Below are 16,038 nucleotides of genomic sequence, written 5' to 3'. Positions count from 1 at the left end.
TCTGAAATCCCAGTCAGATTGGATATTCTGTATTTTACATGGCAGATCTAACTCAGGACCTCTGGGGCTGTTGCAGAGCGTGGGAGCGGTCTCAGGGACTGCTAGTCTTTGCTATGTGGCCAACCATTGTGGAGGGTGAGGAAAGGTGTCTTCACTAACGCCTCAAATGCCCCCTTTCATTTATTTAGCATCTGAGGTTCCTCAGCCACAGTCCACCTCATCTCAGAAACCTTTGGTGGTTTCTTGAATCTGGGAGAAAGGATTTCTCCTGTCTCAATTTGCTCACCAGAAGTATGGAAATAAACTGGTATCTAACTCTTAAGGTTGTGGTGAGGACTCAGCTGGGTGAGTGTAGAGTATGGAATGTGTACAGTAAATGTCAGTGGGAAATCTCTGCACTGGTGGTTGTCTTTCCCCTTGAACACAAAGGTCACACAATAGGGTTCACTATTAAGAGTTAGGATTAAAATGGACAAGGGTGTAGGGCTTGCCAGAGGGAGGCCTGAGAGGATTTGGTGAAAAGGATTCAGAGTTGTGTTCCAGTGTGAGCAGCAGTGGCCAGAGAGGCCCAGGCCTCCCCTGGGCTGGGAAGGAGCCGCCATAATGCTTGCAGGGGGCGGGCAGAACTTGGCCTCCTCCAGACAGCAATAGTGGCCCTCCAGCACCAGTTCATGAACTTGGACCGGGTATTCACTCTTCATTCCACGTGGAGGACCTCCTCACTAGGCCCTGGTCTGATCCCATTGGCCAGAAGCTTGCATCTCATCTCCATCTTCTTTCTTCCATGGTCTTGGCCTTGAGCCTCTGGGAAACTTTTAAGACAGTTTTTCCTGAAGGCTTTTGAGATGATTATAGAAGACAAAGGATGTCAAGGATCTGGCACTTAGGAGACCTGGGAAGCATCATGCCTTCCACCCACCAGAGACCTGGATTGGTATGGCTTCGCTCCCAACTGAGTGGTAAGTGGTCAGGGCCACCTATCTTCAAGCCACCCAATCCTCACTCCAGGCAGACACAGTGTATGGGAACCATTTGAAGTGAAAATATGAACATTATTTAATAACTGATCTTCTGTAATAAACCATTTGAAAATATTTTACAAGGAATCACACACACAGTATTTTACAAAGTTTCTTGACTTTTTTGTCGCTGTTGTTTTTCCAACTTGTCTGTACAAAATAGAACAACCAAAAAAAAGGGCAGATAAAAGGAAATGGCCCCCCAGTCCCCCACAGATCCCCCGAGCCCGAGGTGAGGGGACAGCCAGGTCAGGTGGGTGATGAGAAGGATCAGACCCAGCTGGGGGTTGGACAACTACCTGATGGGGATTGTTTTGTCTGCTTTTCTGTTTTTTAAACTTAAAATATATATTAATTTTTCTGTATATGTTTGATTCTTTTTTATTTTTATATTCTCCATTGAGCACCTGACTACACTACAGTTACACACACGCCCCCACAAGACATGGCTGGCGTCTAGGCTGGGTGTACAGCATGGGTGCCCACCCTGGCACCAGCAGCAGGCATGGACCATACATACACACACACTGAGAAAGCGACAAGCAACGTGACATTAATTAACGGAGCCATTAATTAATGCATCACCCTCCCCCCTCCTCCCAGTCCATCTGAGCCCCATGGCCACATCCCCCTGCCTTCAGTACCCCAATAGTCCCCAGGCTGGGATGCCTTTGGGGGAAATGACCAGAATGAACGGTGTGAAGAGATGTTCTCAGGCCCAGCCTGTGTGTGCACAGAGTGTGTATATGTGTGTGCATATGTGCAAGTGTGTGTTCAGGGAGGAGCAGTTTGGCCAGGGAGTGTGTGTGTGTGAGAGGGAAAGAGATAGGCCTGAGTGTGTAAGGGCCAGATTGGGGGTGGGATGATCCAGCTAGGAGTGATCAAGTCACCGCCGCTAAGGCAAAGGGCGATGTCTGGTGACAGTTCCTCTGCTGAGGGGTGCAGGCAGTGGCATGTGGTCCCCCTGGGGGCCTGACACTAGTGAGAAATGGTTATAATGAGCACCTGGCAGGGTCACGGGCATTTAGGGGACACTGGCGGCAAAGTTGGGACAGAGGGATCTTCCCCCTTTGCCACAGCATTTGGCACTGTTTGACATTCAGCTTTAGAGACAGAGGACCAGCTGGGTTACAGGTTAGATTAGAGGCTGACGGCGAGCAGATGGAGCCTGCATGTGCCGACCCTCCCACCAACCCCTCACCCTGTGTAAGGCTTTGTGAGCCCCTACCCTCACCCCACTCCATGGTGTGTGTGTCTGTGTTTGTGTGTGTGTCCTCCTGGGTATGTCTAACGTGAGTCCAGTTTCTGCCCTCAGGGCTCCAGTTGTGTATGGGGTTGTGTCTTAGCCAGTGTCACTGTCACTGTCCTGCTACCTGCAGGGCTTGGGGAGGGATGGCTGTAGGCCTGAGAGAGGCAGGAGTTCACTGGGGGCTCTCCTGCCAGGACTTAAGCTGGGATGCACAGGCCTCAAACTGCCCATCACCATTTCCTCTATTATTCCCCGGGAATCCAGATTTAGTCCTGGGTGGGGCAGAAGGGCCAGGTTAGAGGAGTCCAGGTGGGGCAAGGCCTAGGTCTCCCACACAAAGGGAGCCTCAGGGCAGGGCGGGCAGTGGAGGCCTGGTTTGGCACCAGTACTGTGGCCTCCCTGGCCCAGCCCTCAGGAGTTGGTGAGTCCAGTGGGAATGAGAGGTCTGGGGACACTTTGACAGTTCAGCAGCGAGACATGGCTTGGGGGCCAGAGACCTGCAGCGTCCTCCTTCGGCTCCCCCCACCCCCACCCCAAGGCGCAGATTCTGGGGGCCAGGAGCGCTCAGTTCCTTCATTGAGGAAGGGGGCAAGGCTCTAAGGCGGGGAGTGGAGGGCAGGGGAGCAGGGAACGGCGGGGAGGCCTGCTGCGGGGAGGGACACTCAGAGTCGGCGAGAGGGGTGGGCATGGACTTGAGGCTGTGGCCGGGGAGGCAGGCCCAGGAGGAGCAGCAGCTGGAGGGACACCAGGACGCCCAACGACGGGGGGAAGGAGGCTCCGCGGCCACAGTCTGAGGTATCTTCCTGTTGGGAAAAGACAGGGAGCAGCCGGTCGGCCCGGGCGGGGATGGGCAGGGGGCGTGGCAGGGCCGCACTAGCCCTGGGGAGAGCGGGAGCTGCGGGTCAAAGCTGCCCTCCCCCGCTCCTTACCGTGGCGTTGTAGTCGAAACAGATGTGTGGGCCTCTCCGGTATCGCGGTCTCTGCACCAGTTCACACTGCTCCGGGCCGTCCGCTGGGCATGGGTGGGGAGTCAAGGAGGCGGCGGCACGGAGGGGGCGCGCGGGGGTGGAAGGGGGCGGGCGGCGGGGGGCGGCGCGGGCAGGATACAGTGTGTCTCTTTCTGCAGTAGCCGGCCGGCTTCACACTGGCTGCACAGCGGCTTCTCGGCCACCACGAAGAGAAGGTTGGTGTTGATCAGTCTCTGCGCGTGGAAGAGCCTGGAGGCAGCACAGAAGGGCGGGGGCACTGAGGTTCGCCCCGCCCCCTTCGCCCCTTCCCGCCCCTTTGGCCACGCCTCGCGCGCACCTGGAGCAGTTTCCGCAGTCGATGATGGCGTTGTAGGAGGCGTTCACCGAGCCGAAGTAGTACTGGGTCTGTTTCATGACGCAACTGCTCTCGCGCACCTCGGGGTTCCCCTCGGCCTCCGCGGGGTCTGCGAGAGCCCAGAGCGCCTCAGCCCCACCCCTACACCCAGAGCCTGGCTCCCCCATAAGCCCTGCCCTCCCTTTGGAGTTGGGTTCAGGTTGGGGAAGGGCTTTGAGGAGGGGCCTCTAAAGCCCAACCTACCTGCCTGGAACCAGCTGTGGTAGATGAGACCATAGAGAAGTTGCTGGAACAAAGACCTGCAGGGCATGGGTCACCGAGTGGGAGTGGTCAGCAGAGGCCTTACCCTGCCCCGTTTCTCTCCAGCCTTCCTGGCCAGGGAGCACCCTCCCTCTCCCAATTATCCCAGGAACTCACCAGGCTGCAGCAGACGTCCACCAGGCTAGGTTAAGGAAATCTGCAATGGTGGGCTGCAGTGGGGAAGAGTGGTGTGGGCTCCCACTGCTGACCAGGAACCCAGGTCACCCCCAGCTTGCTCATTAGAGGTGGGGGGATCCTCTGTGGGCAGGTATCCCAGTCCCCCCATCTCCAGGTCAGGCATTGCTGAGGCTCACCACAAAGATGCCCCGGGGTGCAGCACCCAGGTTGCCCGGGGGTAAGGGGGCACAGGCCGCCTGATAGTCGTAGGACTCCTTGCGGGTGTAGAAGGAGTTATTGTAGAGTGCCAGCATCAGGTTGGCATCCACTTCACTGAAAAACCTGCCCACCTGGGGATGCCGGGAAGGAGTGGGAGTCACAGGCCTGGCAGTGCCATACCCCCAGAAGTCCCAAACCCATACCTTCTCCTTCCACCCTCTTCCTGACCCTCACCTGGTCCCACTGATGGTTCTGGTTTGACAGCACCAGGAATCCCCCATCATCAATGAGGACACAGAGCAGGTCCTGAGAGGTGGGGAAGGGGGAGGAAGGTAGGGAGGGGCTCTGGCCCAGCCCTTCCTCCCCAGACCCTGGTAGTGCAGTGGTTCAGTGGAGGGGGCACCATTCCCCCCAGTTCTGGCAAAGCTGTGAAGTCAGGGTGGGATGTTGAGACCCATTGGCTAAGGGATGGGCTAGGAGTTGCAGTTGGGACTAAGGTGTCTAGGAGTGGGGTAAGCAAGAGTTCAGGGCACACGCACCTCATTGTTAACCTCGCAGTCCATCTCACAGTGGCTGTTGGGGCCACACTGCTGGGCAGAGAGCAAGGACCGTAAGTGCCCACCAGTTTTTCCCCTCCCATCACCCTTTACATGTCAGGGTCCCTTGCCTCCCCATAGGCACCAGAGCCACTCTGAGTGGGAGGACTGGGAGGGGTTCCTGGGGACTCCAGAATGGGTACTTCTGGTCTTACTGCCCTCATCCTTGAGCAAATACCTTCTGAGGCTGGTCCTGGTGGGTACGGTTGCTGGCTAGCACCTTGAACTTCTCAGCCCAGGCCTCTAGGTCCAGCTTAACGCCTACCACTATGGGGGAGAGCAAGGGGGCCATCAATGCCCACCTGCCTGGGCAGCACACTGCCCAGTGTCTTTCCCCACCTTTACCCTGGGTATTCACCTGCTGGCCTCAGCGTACGTCCACCCAGGCTGAGCTCCACAGCTGTGCTGACAAGGATGCCCACCGTGTCATTCTCCAGCTCCAGAGGCCTTAACAGGGCTGGGGGTGGGTGGGGTGGGGTGGTCAGGAGTAGGGGCTGGCAGCCACGCTGACCACTCTGTGCTGGGCTCTGTGAGCCTAGGAGCCCGAGCTGGAGATGATCTCAGCCTAAGCACCCAGCACCCAGCAGAGTGTTTGGCACAGCCTGTGCTGTGCTGTGCTTAGTCGCTCAGTCATGTCCAACTCTTTTCGACCCCATGGACTGCAGCCTGCCAGGCTCCTCTGTCCATGGGGATTCTCTGAGAATACTGGAGTGGGTAGCCATGCCCTCCTCCAGGTTGGCACAACCTAGCCTTCCCTTTTTACCTGCCCCAGCCTCAGCTTCCCGCCTGCTGCCGTGCACCTGGACAGCACCTGGACAGGATGGACACTCACCATCCTGCTGGGGGGGCTTGAAGACATAGCCGTGGTTGTCCAGGCTGCGGCGGTAGAAGCTGGCGTTGAAGGGCTCGGGGTTCTCTGTCCAGTCTTCAGCTGCCCTGGTCACACAAGACAGGCAGAGGTTGGTGGAAGCGGGGAGACTCGTGAAGGCAGTGGTCTCAGCAGAGGCAAGGAGCCAGAGAGGCAGGGTCCCAGGCAGGGGCAGGATGTCAGGTAGCGGGGCGGGTCACTTACTTGTTGGGGAACACTCGAGTGATGCCACCGTCGGTGGTGGCAAACACGGCCAGAAGGCTGTACCTGGGGGCAGCAGGGAGTTGAGGTCACAGCCCTGCCTTCTGCAGGGCAGGGCTCCTGGGCCCATCCCAGCCTCCTGCCCCCACAGGCTGGGTGGTGCCTACGTGTTGAGATCCTGGTCCCGCCACACGCGCTCCACCAGCTGCTGTGTGATGCCTGTGTCCAGGATCAGGTTGTGCAGGAGGAAGTTGTTGCCTGGAACAGGAGGGTTGGGTGGAGGAAGTATCTTTTTTTTTTTTTTTTTTAATTGAAGGGTAATTGCTGTACAGAATTTTGTTGTTTTCTGCCAAATATCAACATGAATCAGCCAATAGGGAGGGAGTATTTTCTTGTGGATCCCTGCCCACTCTCCCCGCTACCCCCAAAGCTCCAAGCTTTCCCAGGACCTGCCCTCGGCTTGGGTCTGCGTGTTTCCACACCTGCCCAGTGTCTGGGTTCCTCTGGGCTGCCCCTTTTTGCTGCCTGGGTGCTGCCCAGACCCAGCCGCCCCACCAGGCACTCACACTGTTTGGAGTCTGGAGTCACTTTCTCCATGAGCTCAATGAAGTTTTTCAGGAACTCGGTGTTGTTGTCTGAGGCATTCAGGTCCTTGCAATACTCTCTGGGGGTGGGGAGGGGCAAGAAGAGTGGGCTTTGGGGAGCTGTAGAGGGCAACAGGGTTGAGGCCTCCCAATAGGCCTGCCTGGCCCTTTGCCGAGAAGCCCAGGCCTTTGGGAGGGGCATGTGTATTCTCACAGGCTGCAGCAACTATATATGCCTGGTAGATTACCAGGTCTGAATGGGGAGGAGATGACCCTCTTGGGTGGAAGAAGAAGAGAATGAGGGTCTGCACCCTGTACCCAAGCAGGTTCTCCTTTCTGGCATGGCCCTGCGGAGGCTCCCCCATCTCCTGTGTAGCTGGAGCCACACGGAACACCTGGGAGGCCCCAGGAAATGCCCATGATGACCACAGTGGCGGAATTCCAGCAACGGCTTAGTCAGTCTAAGACTTCGTCCTGCTGCTTCTTTGGCTCTGTACCTTTGGGCAACTTGCTCAGGCTCCCCGAGCCTTAGTTTGTTTTCATAGTACTACAGAGGGGTTCAGGAAATTGGCGGGAACACATGGGTCCTTAGATTGGCTATTCCCTCTGCCCAGACTGCTCTTCCCCTAGAGGTGGACAGGCCAAACGTCTCACTTTCTCAAGGCCCTACTGGGTTCAGACTCTGGGTCCAAAGAACATGGGGGTTGTGGGGAGTGGGGAGATCTGCTTGGGGTTCTGCTCCCCAGGAAGTCTCGGCGAGCAGTCCTTCTACCCTGGTAGATGGAGCTATCATTCCTAGTTCCTCATCCACACCCCTGCCACCAGGAACCTCCCTTCTGGCCTGCATGGCAGCAACTTTGTGGGAGCTTTTTTTTTTGGCTCTGCTGGGTCTTTGTCGCTGTGTGGGCATTTATCAAGTTGCGGTGCATGGGCTTCTCATTGCAGTGGTTTTTCTTGTTGCAGAGCAAGGGCTCTAGGGCACGTGAGCTCAGGAGTTGGGGCTCCCGGGCTCTAGAGCACAGGCCCAGTAGCTGTGGTGCACGGGCTTAGTTGCTCCGTGGCATGTGAAATCCTCCGGGACCAGGGATAGAACCCGTGTCTCTTGCACTGGCAGGCAGATTCTTAACCACTGGACCACCAGGGAAGTCCTGTGGGAATTGTTAAAATGTTCTGCTTCCTGAGGCTGTGCAAGGGCACACAGCTTTGTGACAGCACCTGGGGCTGGGTCCCAGTCCACACCTACTTCCAGGGCCTTTGTGCAGCACACAGCCTGCACTTATGTGTGTGGAGGACACACCTGATACACTCAGAGTGACACCCACACAGCTGTGCTTGGGATACAAGTCACCTGCAATCCCCGCTCCCACCGCCAGTATACATGTACACTCACCCAGCATATATTTATTGAGCTCTCCTGTGCCAAAGATACAGAGAGGACAAAAACAAACATGGTGCCTGCCCTCAGAGCTCCCTCGGGGTCCTGTGGGCCACACACAGGCCTTTGCACATTCCCACTGTCACCAGTGCACACAGCCACCCCGCATTTACACTCGGACTCTTACAAATGTACACAAGGACTCACGAATACAAACACACATCTACAGAGTCACAGCGAACTTGGTGGGTGCATGCACACACGTGCACACACATGGAGATTAGGAGTGTCCAGAGCCCCCGTGTGGTGCCCGGGAGTGCCCATGGGTCTCTGTCAGTTGCACCCACCTGCCCTCATGCAAAGCCCAGGCCCCAGGGGAGGGCTTCACCACCCGGGGGCCCAGTGGCCTGCTCAGACGTGGGCCAACAGGCAGAGGGTGTGCACACGAGGGTGCAGGCCAGGGATGGTTCCAGGTCCAGGCCTGTGCTGGGCCCTGATCCTTTACTTGCCAGAGCAGCTCTTCACAGCCCTGTCCCCTCTGCCCTGTCCCTCCCCGCTGGTCCTCAGTGAGCCACCACACCTAGACGGGATGCTGTCAACAGGGGCTCTGGCTGGCTCGGTCCCCACACCCACACAAACACTGACTGACACAGACGAGGACGGGTGCGGGGTGGGATTGTGGGGGAGGGCACCACAAACCAGAGCAGCAGCTGCCCGGTGAGGGGCGTGCTGCGGACAGCCGGCTCAGGGCGGAAAGGGCTCTTTCCTGGTGGCCTGCGGGGGGGCAGGGAAGGTCAGCGGAGAGTCCAGAGCCCTCCCGCCCGAGGCCTGCTGGGAGCCAAAGCTGTGGGCAGCTGGCCAGTGCTGCCTGGTGCGGCGACATGGCCCGGATATGCACACGGCCGCACATACGGGGCTATGCGTGGCGGGGGGACACTGCACAGGACACAGACACACACAGCTCCAGGCAGCAGTGCAGGAGGCGGGGCCAGGGAGGTCGGGTTGGGAGGGTGGGGACACCTCAGCAAGGCCACACGCAAGCTACCTGGGAGCAATGAAAACATGTCCTTCAGACTCAAAGCTGCTGGGGAGCAGGAACTCAAAATCTGCAACAGAAACGGGGGGTTATCCGGCGGGGGCTGGGGAGGTGGGAGGCCAGGGGTTCAGAGCTGACGGGGCTGGAGGGAGAGGGAAGAGGGCGGCTGGAGGGAGGGAGACACCAGCAAAGAGGAAACCCGCCACTTCCATGTTCAAGTTCGAGCCAGAGAGAAGGGGCAGGCGGGGAGGGGTGGAGGGCCTGTGGAGACTACAGCATCGCAGGAGGAGGGCAGTTATAGCCAATATGTTGCCCAGGCCTGGTCCTCTGTCGGCAGTGAGTCCCTTGGCGTGGCTGTATATGCTTCCATACAGCTGTATAGCACATATACACGGACACACACACACACATATATATACACACACTGCTATATATATGCATGGTCTGGGGGAGGCGCCAGTCTCACTCTGATCACATCCATAATGGAAAAAAACCGCATGCTGAGCTTCCTTTGCCTCCAAAGAGACTTTGAGGAAGGGGAATTGGCTTTTGGCTGCGGATTTTTCTCTCTCTTTGCTGTAGCTGTTTGCATTTTGGTAGGTCTCGCTTTTGTTCTGTGTCAGGCATCAACATGGCCAAACTGAGGGGGTCTCTCACGGGCACAGACAGTCCAACCAGAGACGGTGTGGGCAGCTGGCGGTGAGCTGCAGTGCATTGTGGGGGGTCCAGCGGTCTTCCCTGGGTTAGGAGGTTGGGTGAAGGGAGATCCTGGAATGTTCCCATATTGTGGGAGGACGTCTGCGAGCTGGGAGGGCACAGAAGTGCTTCTTGAACCTGAACACCTGCCTTCTTGGGCTGGGGGCCTGAGCGCAGGTGGGGAAGAAGGGCTGGGTCTGGTCTTTCCTTCTGAGGACTTGTCTGGGCTCAGTGCAGCAAGGGAGGAACTGGGGGCTCCAGAGAACGCATGGGATGCTGTTGAGGGACCCATCCATTGGGCCTCCATGTGTATGAGAGTGAGCATTTACGTATGAGCGTGTATGTACATGTGAGAGCAGGTATGTATGTGTGTTTGCATGAGTGTGTAAGCACATGTATACGTGTACAAGGGTCCCTGTGTGGGTCTGTGAGTGAATCTGGGGATGTGGCTACTAGGGCTCCTCTGGGGTTTCTCCCTACCCAGCGGGACTGGCCACCTCGCTGGTCCGTGTCTGGGAGGTAGCCCTCTGCTCTGACACGCTGGGCAATGCACCTCCACATCCTTTCATCCAGATTCTGATCTCTCCATTACCCCAGGGCTTTACTGTTGTAGAAGCAGGGTCCTCCCTGATCCAGAATACTCCCACAAGGCACTGCAAGATTCTGGACTTGGGGTGTCTTAAGGCGCTGGGCAGTCACTGGTTGGACTGTTGCTTTCTGATAGGACTGTGAGGCAGGGTTTGGACACAAGCCGACAGGGAGGGGTAGGGGTGGGGAGAGGAGGAGGAGGAGAAAGAAAAAGAGGTGCGGGAGTAGGAAGGGAGACTATGCTATGGTTGTCATTGTTATCAGGGCCCTGCATTGCTGGGGTCCCTGGCAAGGGTGTGGGAGGGCAGAAAAGACAACTCAAGCGAGTGGGAGCAGGGCACGTCCTCCACCTCCACCCAGACCAGTGGGGGCAGCGGGATCCCCTTTGCTGGACTAGGCTGGACAGGGCCATGAGGGCTTCTTGGGGAGGCCCTACTTCCCCTTGGGGGCTGGGGACAGGACATCTCCCCATGGCTCTCCATGCCCCATGCCTAGGTGTGAGGGCCTGTCCATGCACCAGAGGCAGAGACCCTTGTGTGCTGACCTCTCTCAGTACTCTTGTTCTTTGCTGGGGCCTGTGAATTCTCTGCCTACCTTTTCCCTGAACTCCCTGGCTTAAGTACCTCTGAATGCCAGAAGCTTTTTCTTCACCCCCAACCTGATTCCCTCTAAGCTCCTCTGCTGGCCCTTGGGGGTCCCTTCTGTTCCCAGCCAGACTTGGGACACCAACTCAGCCTGTATTTCCCAGGGGAACACCTTCCCCATACCTGACCTCTCTCACCAGGAGCAGCCAACACCCCAGGGCAGGGCTGGACCATAGGCCTCAACAAAGTCACCAGGCACAGGGGCTTCAGCACCTCGGCCAGCGCCCTGTCTGCCTTTGTCTCCTGGTGGCCTGGCTGTTGCCCAAGCCTGAGCCTCTGCCCCAGGGTCAGGGTGTGGGGCTTCCGAAGCCTTTTGTCTCCCCCTGGGAGGGCTTCTGGAGACAAACTGGAGAGGTCAGAGGAGAAAGTCTCTCCCTGAGGAAGTCTCACATAAGCCCCCTGAGGACTGATCTACCTCCTACATCTCAGGCCCCCTGCCCTGCTGGGTGGGAGGTGGCAGACAGGCATGTAGCCCTCTCCCCACTGTTGAGTTGTCTTGGAGGGACAGACAAAATGGAGGAGGGGAGCAGAGGCCTGCCCAGAGGGAACCAGGAAGATAAAGATAGGGTCTGAGCTCTTAGAACACGCTGGAGACCACCCTGCAGGCAGGGCCCAGGGGAAAGGGCTGCTGGCTCTAACAGAGGTTTAGGGATCAAAGGAAAGGCAAGAACTAGAGGAGCCCAGGGGATGCTGGCAGGGAGCCCTGGAGAGCAGGGGTTTGGCTGGTCCTGGGCAGGGAGGGGGGCAAGCAGGACCGTGAGGACAGGGGGTGGGGTGGGGAGAGGAGGGTGCACTGGTTCTGAATATACTTGCCCTTCAGTTTGCTGATTGGCACTGGGACAGTCCACCAAGAGAGAAAGCGAGGAAAACAAAAACAACACAAACACAAAAACAAACGAAAAGGGGGAGGGGAAGGGGAGGGGCACAAACAATATTTTATTCAATGGCTGTTTGAATGAAAATATTGTGTCTCATCATCATACCGAAAGGAAACTTCTTGCAAAAAAACGACATGAGAGAGAAAGAGAGAGCGAGAAAACTCAAAGGAGATGAGCCCCAGTTGGCCAGGCAGGTGCGGGGTAGGGGGGCGGGGGGCTCCCGGTGGGGCCGGAGCCCCAGCCTCCCTCCCAGTGACCTCGGGCGGTGGGCAGGCGGGGCCACAGGCTCCCGGAGGCCTCTGGGGGAGGCCCAGGGTGAGCAGGACATGCAGGGATGAGCCACAGGCAGAGGAGCTGGGAAGAAGGAACGGTGCACGAGGCGGGGTGGGCGGGGGGCAGAGGCCGGGAGGAAGGAGGGAGGAAGGAGCAAAGGAGGGGAAGGGGGAGGAGAGCATGGGAGAGGCTGAACGGGGGAGTGGGGGGGGAGGGAATGTGTGGGACCGAAATGGAGGGACTGAGCAGAGGGAGGGAGAGAGAGAAGGTGTGGGTTCAGGGAGGGGAATGGAGGAACGGGAGGAGAGAGGGAGAGGCAAAGGTGGAGTGGAAGGGAGGCGGGAAGGCAATGCAGGAAGAAGGTGGGAGAGGAGGTGAGAGGAAGATAAGGGAGGACGAGTTGGGGGGCAGAGTGGGGGGAGACCCAGGGGGTGGTACCACTGGGGGAGAGAGCTGCACGGGGGAGCTGGGGCGAGAGAGATGAGAGGAGGGTGTGTCTTCCAAGAACTCAGCCCCCAGGGGCGTGTGGGGGGAGGCAGGCTCAGGAGGGAAGACACGGAGGAGGAGAAGGCAAAAACAAAAACCTCAACGGAAACCATGAGAGAATGGTCTGGAACCAAATCTGAGAAAAGGCGAGCATGCAGAGTTCCACAGACTTTCCGATGGCCGGTGCCCCCAACCTGCGGGCACCTGGTGGGGGGGGGCGTGGGCAGAGTGGGCAGGAGGGGCCACCTGGCCACAAGCGGCTGGCTGTGCTGCCTGGGGCCGGCCAGGGTGCAGGGGCAGAGGCGAGGGTGCAGGGCGCAGGCAGGGGCCGGGCCACTTACACTTGACCTGTAGGATCTGGTCGCTGAGGTTGGCTTGGAGGTAGAAGGTGCTGTAGGGTGGAAGCACGAGCCCGAGGCTGGGGAGGGGAGGTGGGGAGCAGAGGTCACAGCTGGGAAGGGGAGGCCACACTGCAAGCACCCTCCTCCCCGCGGCCTTGGAGACCACCAGGTACGCCTCTCCCTGGTTTGCTGTGCCACATTCATGGTCTAGGGGCCTGGACCCGCCAAGTCCCAGACTCTCCTGGAGGCCTCCGAACTCCCAGTCCCAAGGCAAGTTTCCCCATCCTGTCCCTCACCCCAGTAGCCTCCCCCGATCACATCACCTGGCCAGCTAGCCTCCCCCATCTGGCCAGCAGCACACTCACAAGGGGCAGAACACGGTCAGTGAGCTAGGTTGTGGGGGTGGGGGTGCTGCCACCCCCATGAGAGCGGGGTCCAGAGTCCCCAGAGATGAGGGCTGGCACTGACACAGTGAGGGCAGTCGTGGGCTGGCACTGTAGTGTGAAGGAGGGGACCATGAGGCACACGGAATATAGCCAGCGGGTACTGACTGGGCCTGACCCTCCGGGGGAGCGCCTCCGGGGCTGTGATGGCCGCAGAGGGATAACATCCTGATTCAGACATCCAGGGATACAATCAAAGCCGGGAGGGAGGGGTGTAGAGTGCAGTGGGGTAGCCGGGAGATGTCAGATGCTCTGACCTTTCTCTGCCCTGCGCTCCCAGGAGACACTGCTGGTTCATGAAGGGCCAGCCAGAGACCCTTGGGGACTGAGCACCCAGAGGGTGAGAAGTGAGCGGTCTTGGCTGCTGAAAGCCTCGGTAGGATTGGGGAGAATGGGCACATGGGTAAGGGAGGGAGGAGCACCAGGGCTCAGGCTCTGGGGCTCTGGGGGTGGGAAGGGAGCCCCAGCAGGGCTCAGGCTCTGGGGCCCCCGGCCCCTCCCTGCCTGCCCAGCCGGCCGGCTCACCTGTAGTTGGTACTCCTTATGGGCACCCAGGTGTAGTTCCGCGTCACCTCGTCTATGTACCTCTGGGAGAAAATGCTGGGTCAGGTACTTGGGGCAGCAGGCAGGGGTGAAGTGGGGGGGTTTGAGGGTGTGACACCCCCACCCGACCTGCTGTCCCCCTTCCGCCACCTTCTCACCTCGTCCAAGGACTTGACCAGGGTTCTGATCTGTTTGTGGCCCTTGTTGCCATCGATCATGCTCCTGCGGATCTGGAAGGGCATGAGACGTGAAGGGCGGAGCCCCGACCCTTCCCTGCTCCGGGTGCCCCTCCTTCCCTGCCCATCCCTCCTTTCCTTCTTCTCCTTACCTCCTCCTTGTTCTCATCCTCCAGCTCTGCATCCAGGAAGTCCAGGGTCACAGGCTCCCGGAAGTTGGTGGTCTAGGGGAGGCCGGGTAGGAAGTCAGGAGTCCCGCTCTCACAGGGTTCACCCCCCCTACCCCACCCTGCAGGCCACCCTACCTGGCTCACCTGGGGCTTGAGGTTCGGGTGAAGCAATACGTAGCCATTCAGGTCAATGGCAAATATGTAGCCGTTGGCTCCAAGCTGGGGGTGTAGATAGGGAGCTTAGGGCCTGGAGGGCTGGGTAGGGGTTTCCCGGTCTCCAGGCTCTTCCTCATCCTGCCTTCCATGCTGCTGGGGGGTTGCCATCTGCCTGCCTTGGCCAGGGCCCCCACATGCCATGCAGCCCCAAGCCTACCTGTTAAGCCAAGCCCAGCAGGCTGGTGCCCCTCATGCAGCAGCCCTTGCCCACGCTGGCCAGCTCTGTGGGACCTGAATGCGATCTGGCCTGCTCAGCTCCTCCCCCTGGCTCTCATGATCAGTGGGTCCTCTCTACCACCACTGGCCCCACAATGCACTCCCTTGTACTGACCTCCCCTCCCCTCCCCAGTGAAGTCTCTTCCTGTTCCCCATCTTGGTAGAACACAGGGGGACAAGTGTACCTTTGGACTACCTGAGGCGGCCCTTCCAGGTGGAAGGGAAAGAAAAGCAGGGCTCTAGACCCGCCCCTTACCTCTCTGAGGCAGTTTTCTCACTGCACATGGAGGCCAGCGACCCGGGGCCTTCACGGGGCTCACCTCTCAGCATGCTGACATGCATCTCCCAACCCTTTCACAACCAAATCCCAAACTCCCTTTGCCATAGGCCCTGGGCCAGCCACCATGATCTAGCCCCTTCCCTGGCTGTGATTCTGTTTTTCACCTTCAAGCCTTTGTCCAGAGAGTTTCCTCTGCCTCCAAGGCTTGCCTTCCCCTCCTTTCTATCTGGGACACTCCTGCCTAGGTGACAGACCAGGGGTTGGCAAACTAGGGCCCAGGGACCACATCTGGCCCGCTGTCTGTTACTGTAGTGCTGTGAGCCAAGAATGGTTTTTACATTTTTAAATGACTGAAAACCAGGAATTTGTATTTCATGACATGTAAAAATGATCTGAAATTCAAATTCCAGTATCCACAAACAAAACTATATTGGAACATAGCCATACCCATTTATTTATGTTTTGTCTCTGGTTGTTTTCTCAATACAGCAGCAGAATTGAGTATGAGTATTTAGGTTGGCAGAGCCTAAAATACTCACAGTCTGGCCCTTCACAGAAAGTTTGCCCATTCCAGCTCCAGGCCCAAGGTCGTCTCCTCTGGAAGCCTTCCCTGACTGCCTGAACTCAGAGGACCCCACAGAGCTGTGGGATCCTGATCGGCCGCTGCTGAGCCTGGCTTACGTCCACAAGAGAGGGAGAGCAGGGAGATGGAGAGGGGAACTACACTCACTGTGTAGTTGGGAGTCAGCCTCTTGATGTCATTCAGAGCCACATCGATGCCCATCACGCCCAGGATCAGCTGGTTCTGGAAGCAGAGGCAGGGGTCTGCAGTGGGCTCAATTCCACGGGAGGGGGTCACCTTGCCCAACTGCCCACACCCATGACCTCAAGCTGCTCTCACAAGTGGCCACCCTGGTCTGGTCTGCAGCTTCCTGTCCTTCCTCCATCCCAGACCTGCTATGGGCCTGCCCAACCCTCCCCAGGCCTCACCTTCTTTTCCCCAGGGCCGTCTTGTGTCAGGTTGAAAACAGGGAGGGTCCCTGTCACCACCATCCCCAGCCCCTGAAAGGAGAGGAAGAGTATGGGTCAGACTCCTGTGGGCAGCCATGCCCCCACCCTGAGTGTTCAGAGCAGGGGGCGCTGCAAGGACAGGCCACCTCTTTCTCATTTGTTTGGTTTACCACCATTGGGGGCCCTCACA

At 58.2% G+C, this 16,038-nt stretch overlaps 1 protein-coding gene across 11 annotated transcripts in view; it reads right to left on the bottom strand.

Moving 5' to 3' along the window:
• Positions 1–1,031: 1,031 nt before the first annotated feature.
• CACNA2D2 (calcium voltage-gated channel auxiliary subunit alpha2delta 2) overlaps positions 1,032–16,038 on the bottom strand; it is a 140,260-nt gene continuing 125,253 nt past the window's right edge. Inside the window, exons 16-39 of one of the 11 annotated variants that reach the window (XM_070776650.1) lie at positions 15,828–15,899; positions 15,568–15,642; positions 14,261–14,344; positions 14,108–14,179; positions 13,938–14,009; positions 13,762–13,823; positions 12,794–12,870; positions 11,629–11,649; positions 8,897–8,957; positions 6,459–6,556; positions 6,060–6,150; positions 5,896–5,958; positions 5,656–5,759; positions 5,182–5,280; positions 5,002–5,090; positions 4,767–4,817; positions 4,462–4,533; positions 4,206–4,358; positions 4,009–4,061; positions 3,835–3,890; positions 3,574–3,700; positions 3,377–3,485; positions 3,198–3,287; positions 1,032–3,071 (exon numbers count right to left, since the gene is read on the bottom strand). In XM_070776650.1, coding sequence (XP_070632751.1) covers positions 2,931–3,071; positions 3,198–3,287; positions 3,377–3,485; positions 3,574–3,700; positions 3,835–3,890; positions 4,009–4,061; positions 4,206–4,358; positions 4,462–4,533; positions 4,767–4,817; positions 5,002–5,090; positions 5,182–5,280; positions 5,656–5,759; positions 5,896–5,958; positions 6,060–6,150; positions 6,459–6,556; positions 8,897–8,957; positions 11,629–11,649; positions 12,794–12,870; positions 13,762–13,823; positions 13,938–14,009; positions 14,108–14,179; positions 14,261–14,344; positions 15,568–15,642; positions 15,828–15,899 — 1,992 coding nt within the window. In that variant the 3' untranslated portion in view covers positions 1,032–2,930. Of the gene's footprint in view, positions 3,072–3,197; positions 3,288–3,375; positions 3,486–3,573; positions 3,701–3,834; positions 3,891–4,008; positions 4,062–4,205; positions 4,359–4,461; positions 4,534–4,766; positions 4,818–5,001; positions 5,091–5,181; positions 5,281–5,655; positions 5,760–5,895; positions 5,959–6,059; positions 6,151–6,458; positions 6,557–8,896; positions 8,958–11,628; positions 11,650–12,793; positions 12,871–13,761; positions 13,824–13,937; positions 14,010–14,107; positions 14,180–14,260; positions 14,345–15,567; positions 15,643–15,827; positions 15,900–16,038 lie in introns of all 11 variants that reach the window. The other 10 variants (XM_070776651.1, XM_070776653.1, XM_070776654.1 and 7 more) reach the window with 10 other exon arrangements.

The sequence above is a fragment of the Bos indicus genome, chromosome 22, assembly GCF_029378745.1.
Source record: "Bos indicus isolate NIAB-ARS_2022 breed Sahiwal x Tharparkar chromosome 22, NIAB-ARS_B.indTharparkar_mat_pri_1.0, whole genome shotgun sequence".
NCBI classification, from domain to species: Eukaryota; Metazoa; Chordata; class Mammalia; order Artiodactyla; family Bovidae; genus Bos; species Bos indicus.
The sequence above is the reverse complement of the archived record's forward strand: the minus strand, read 5'-3'. Positions and strand labels throughout refer to the sequence as shown.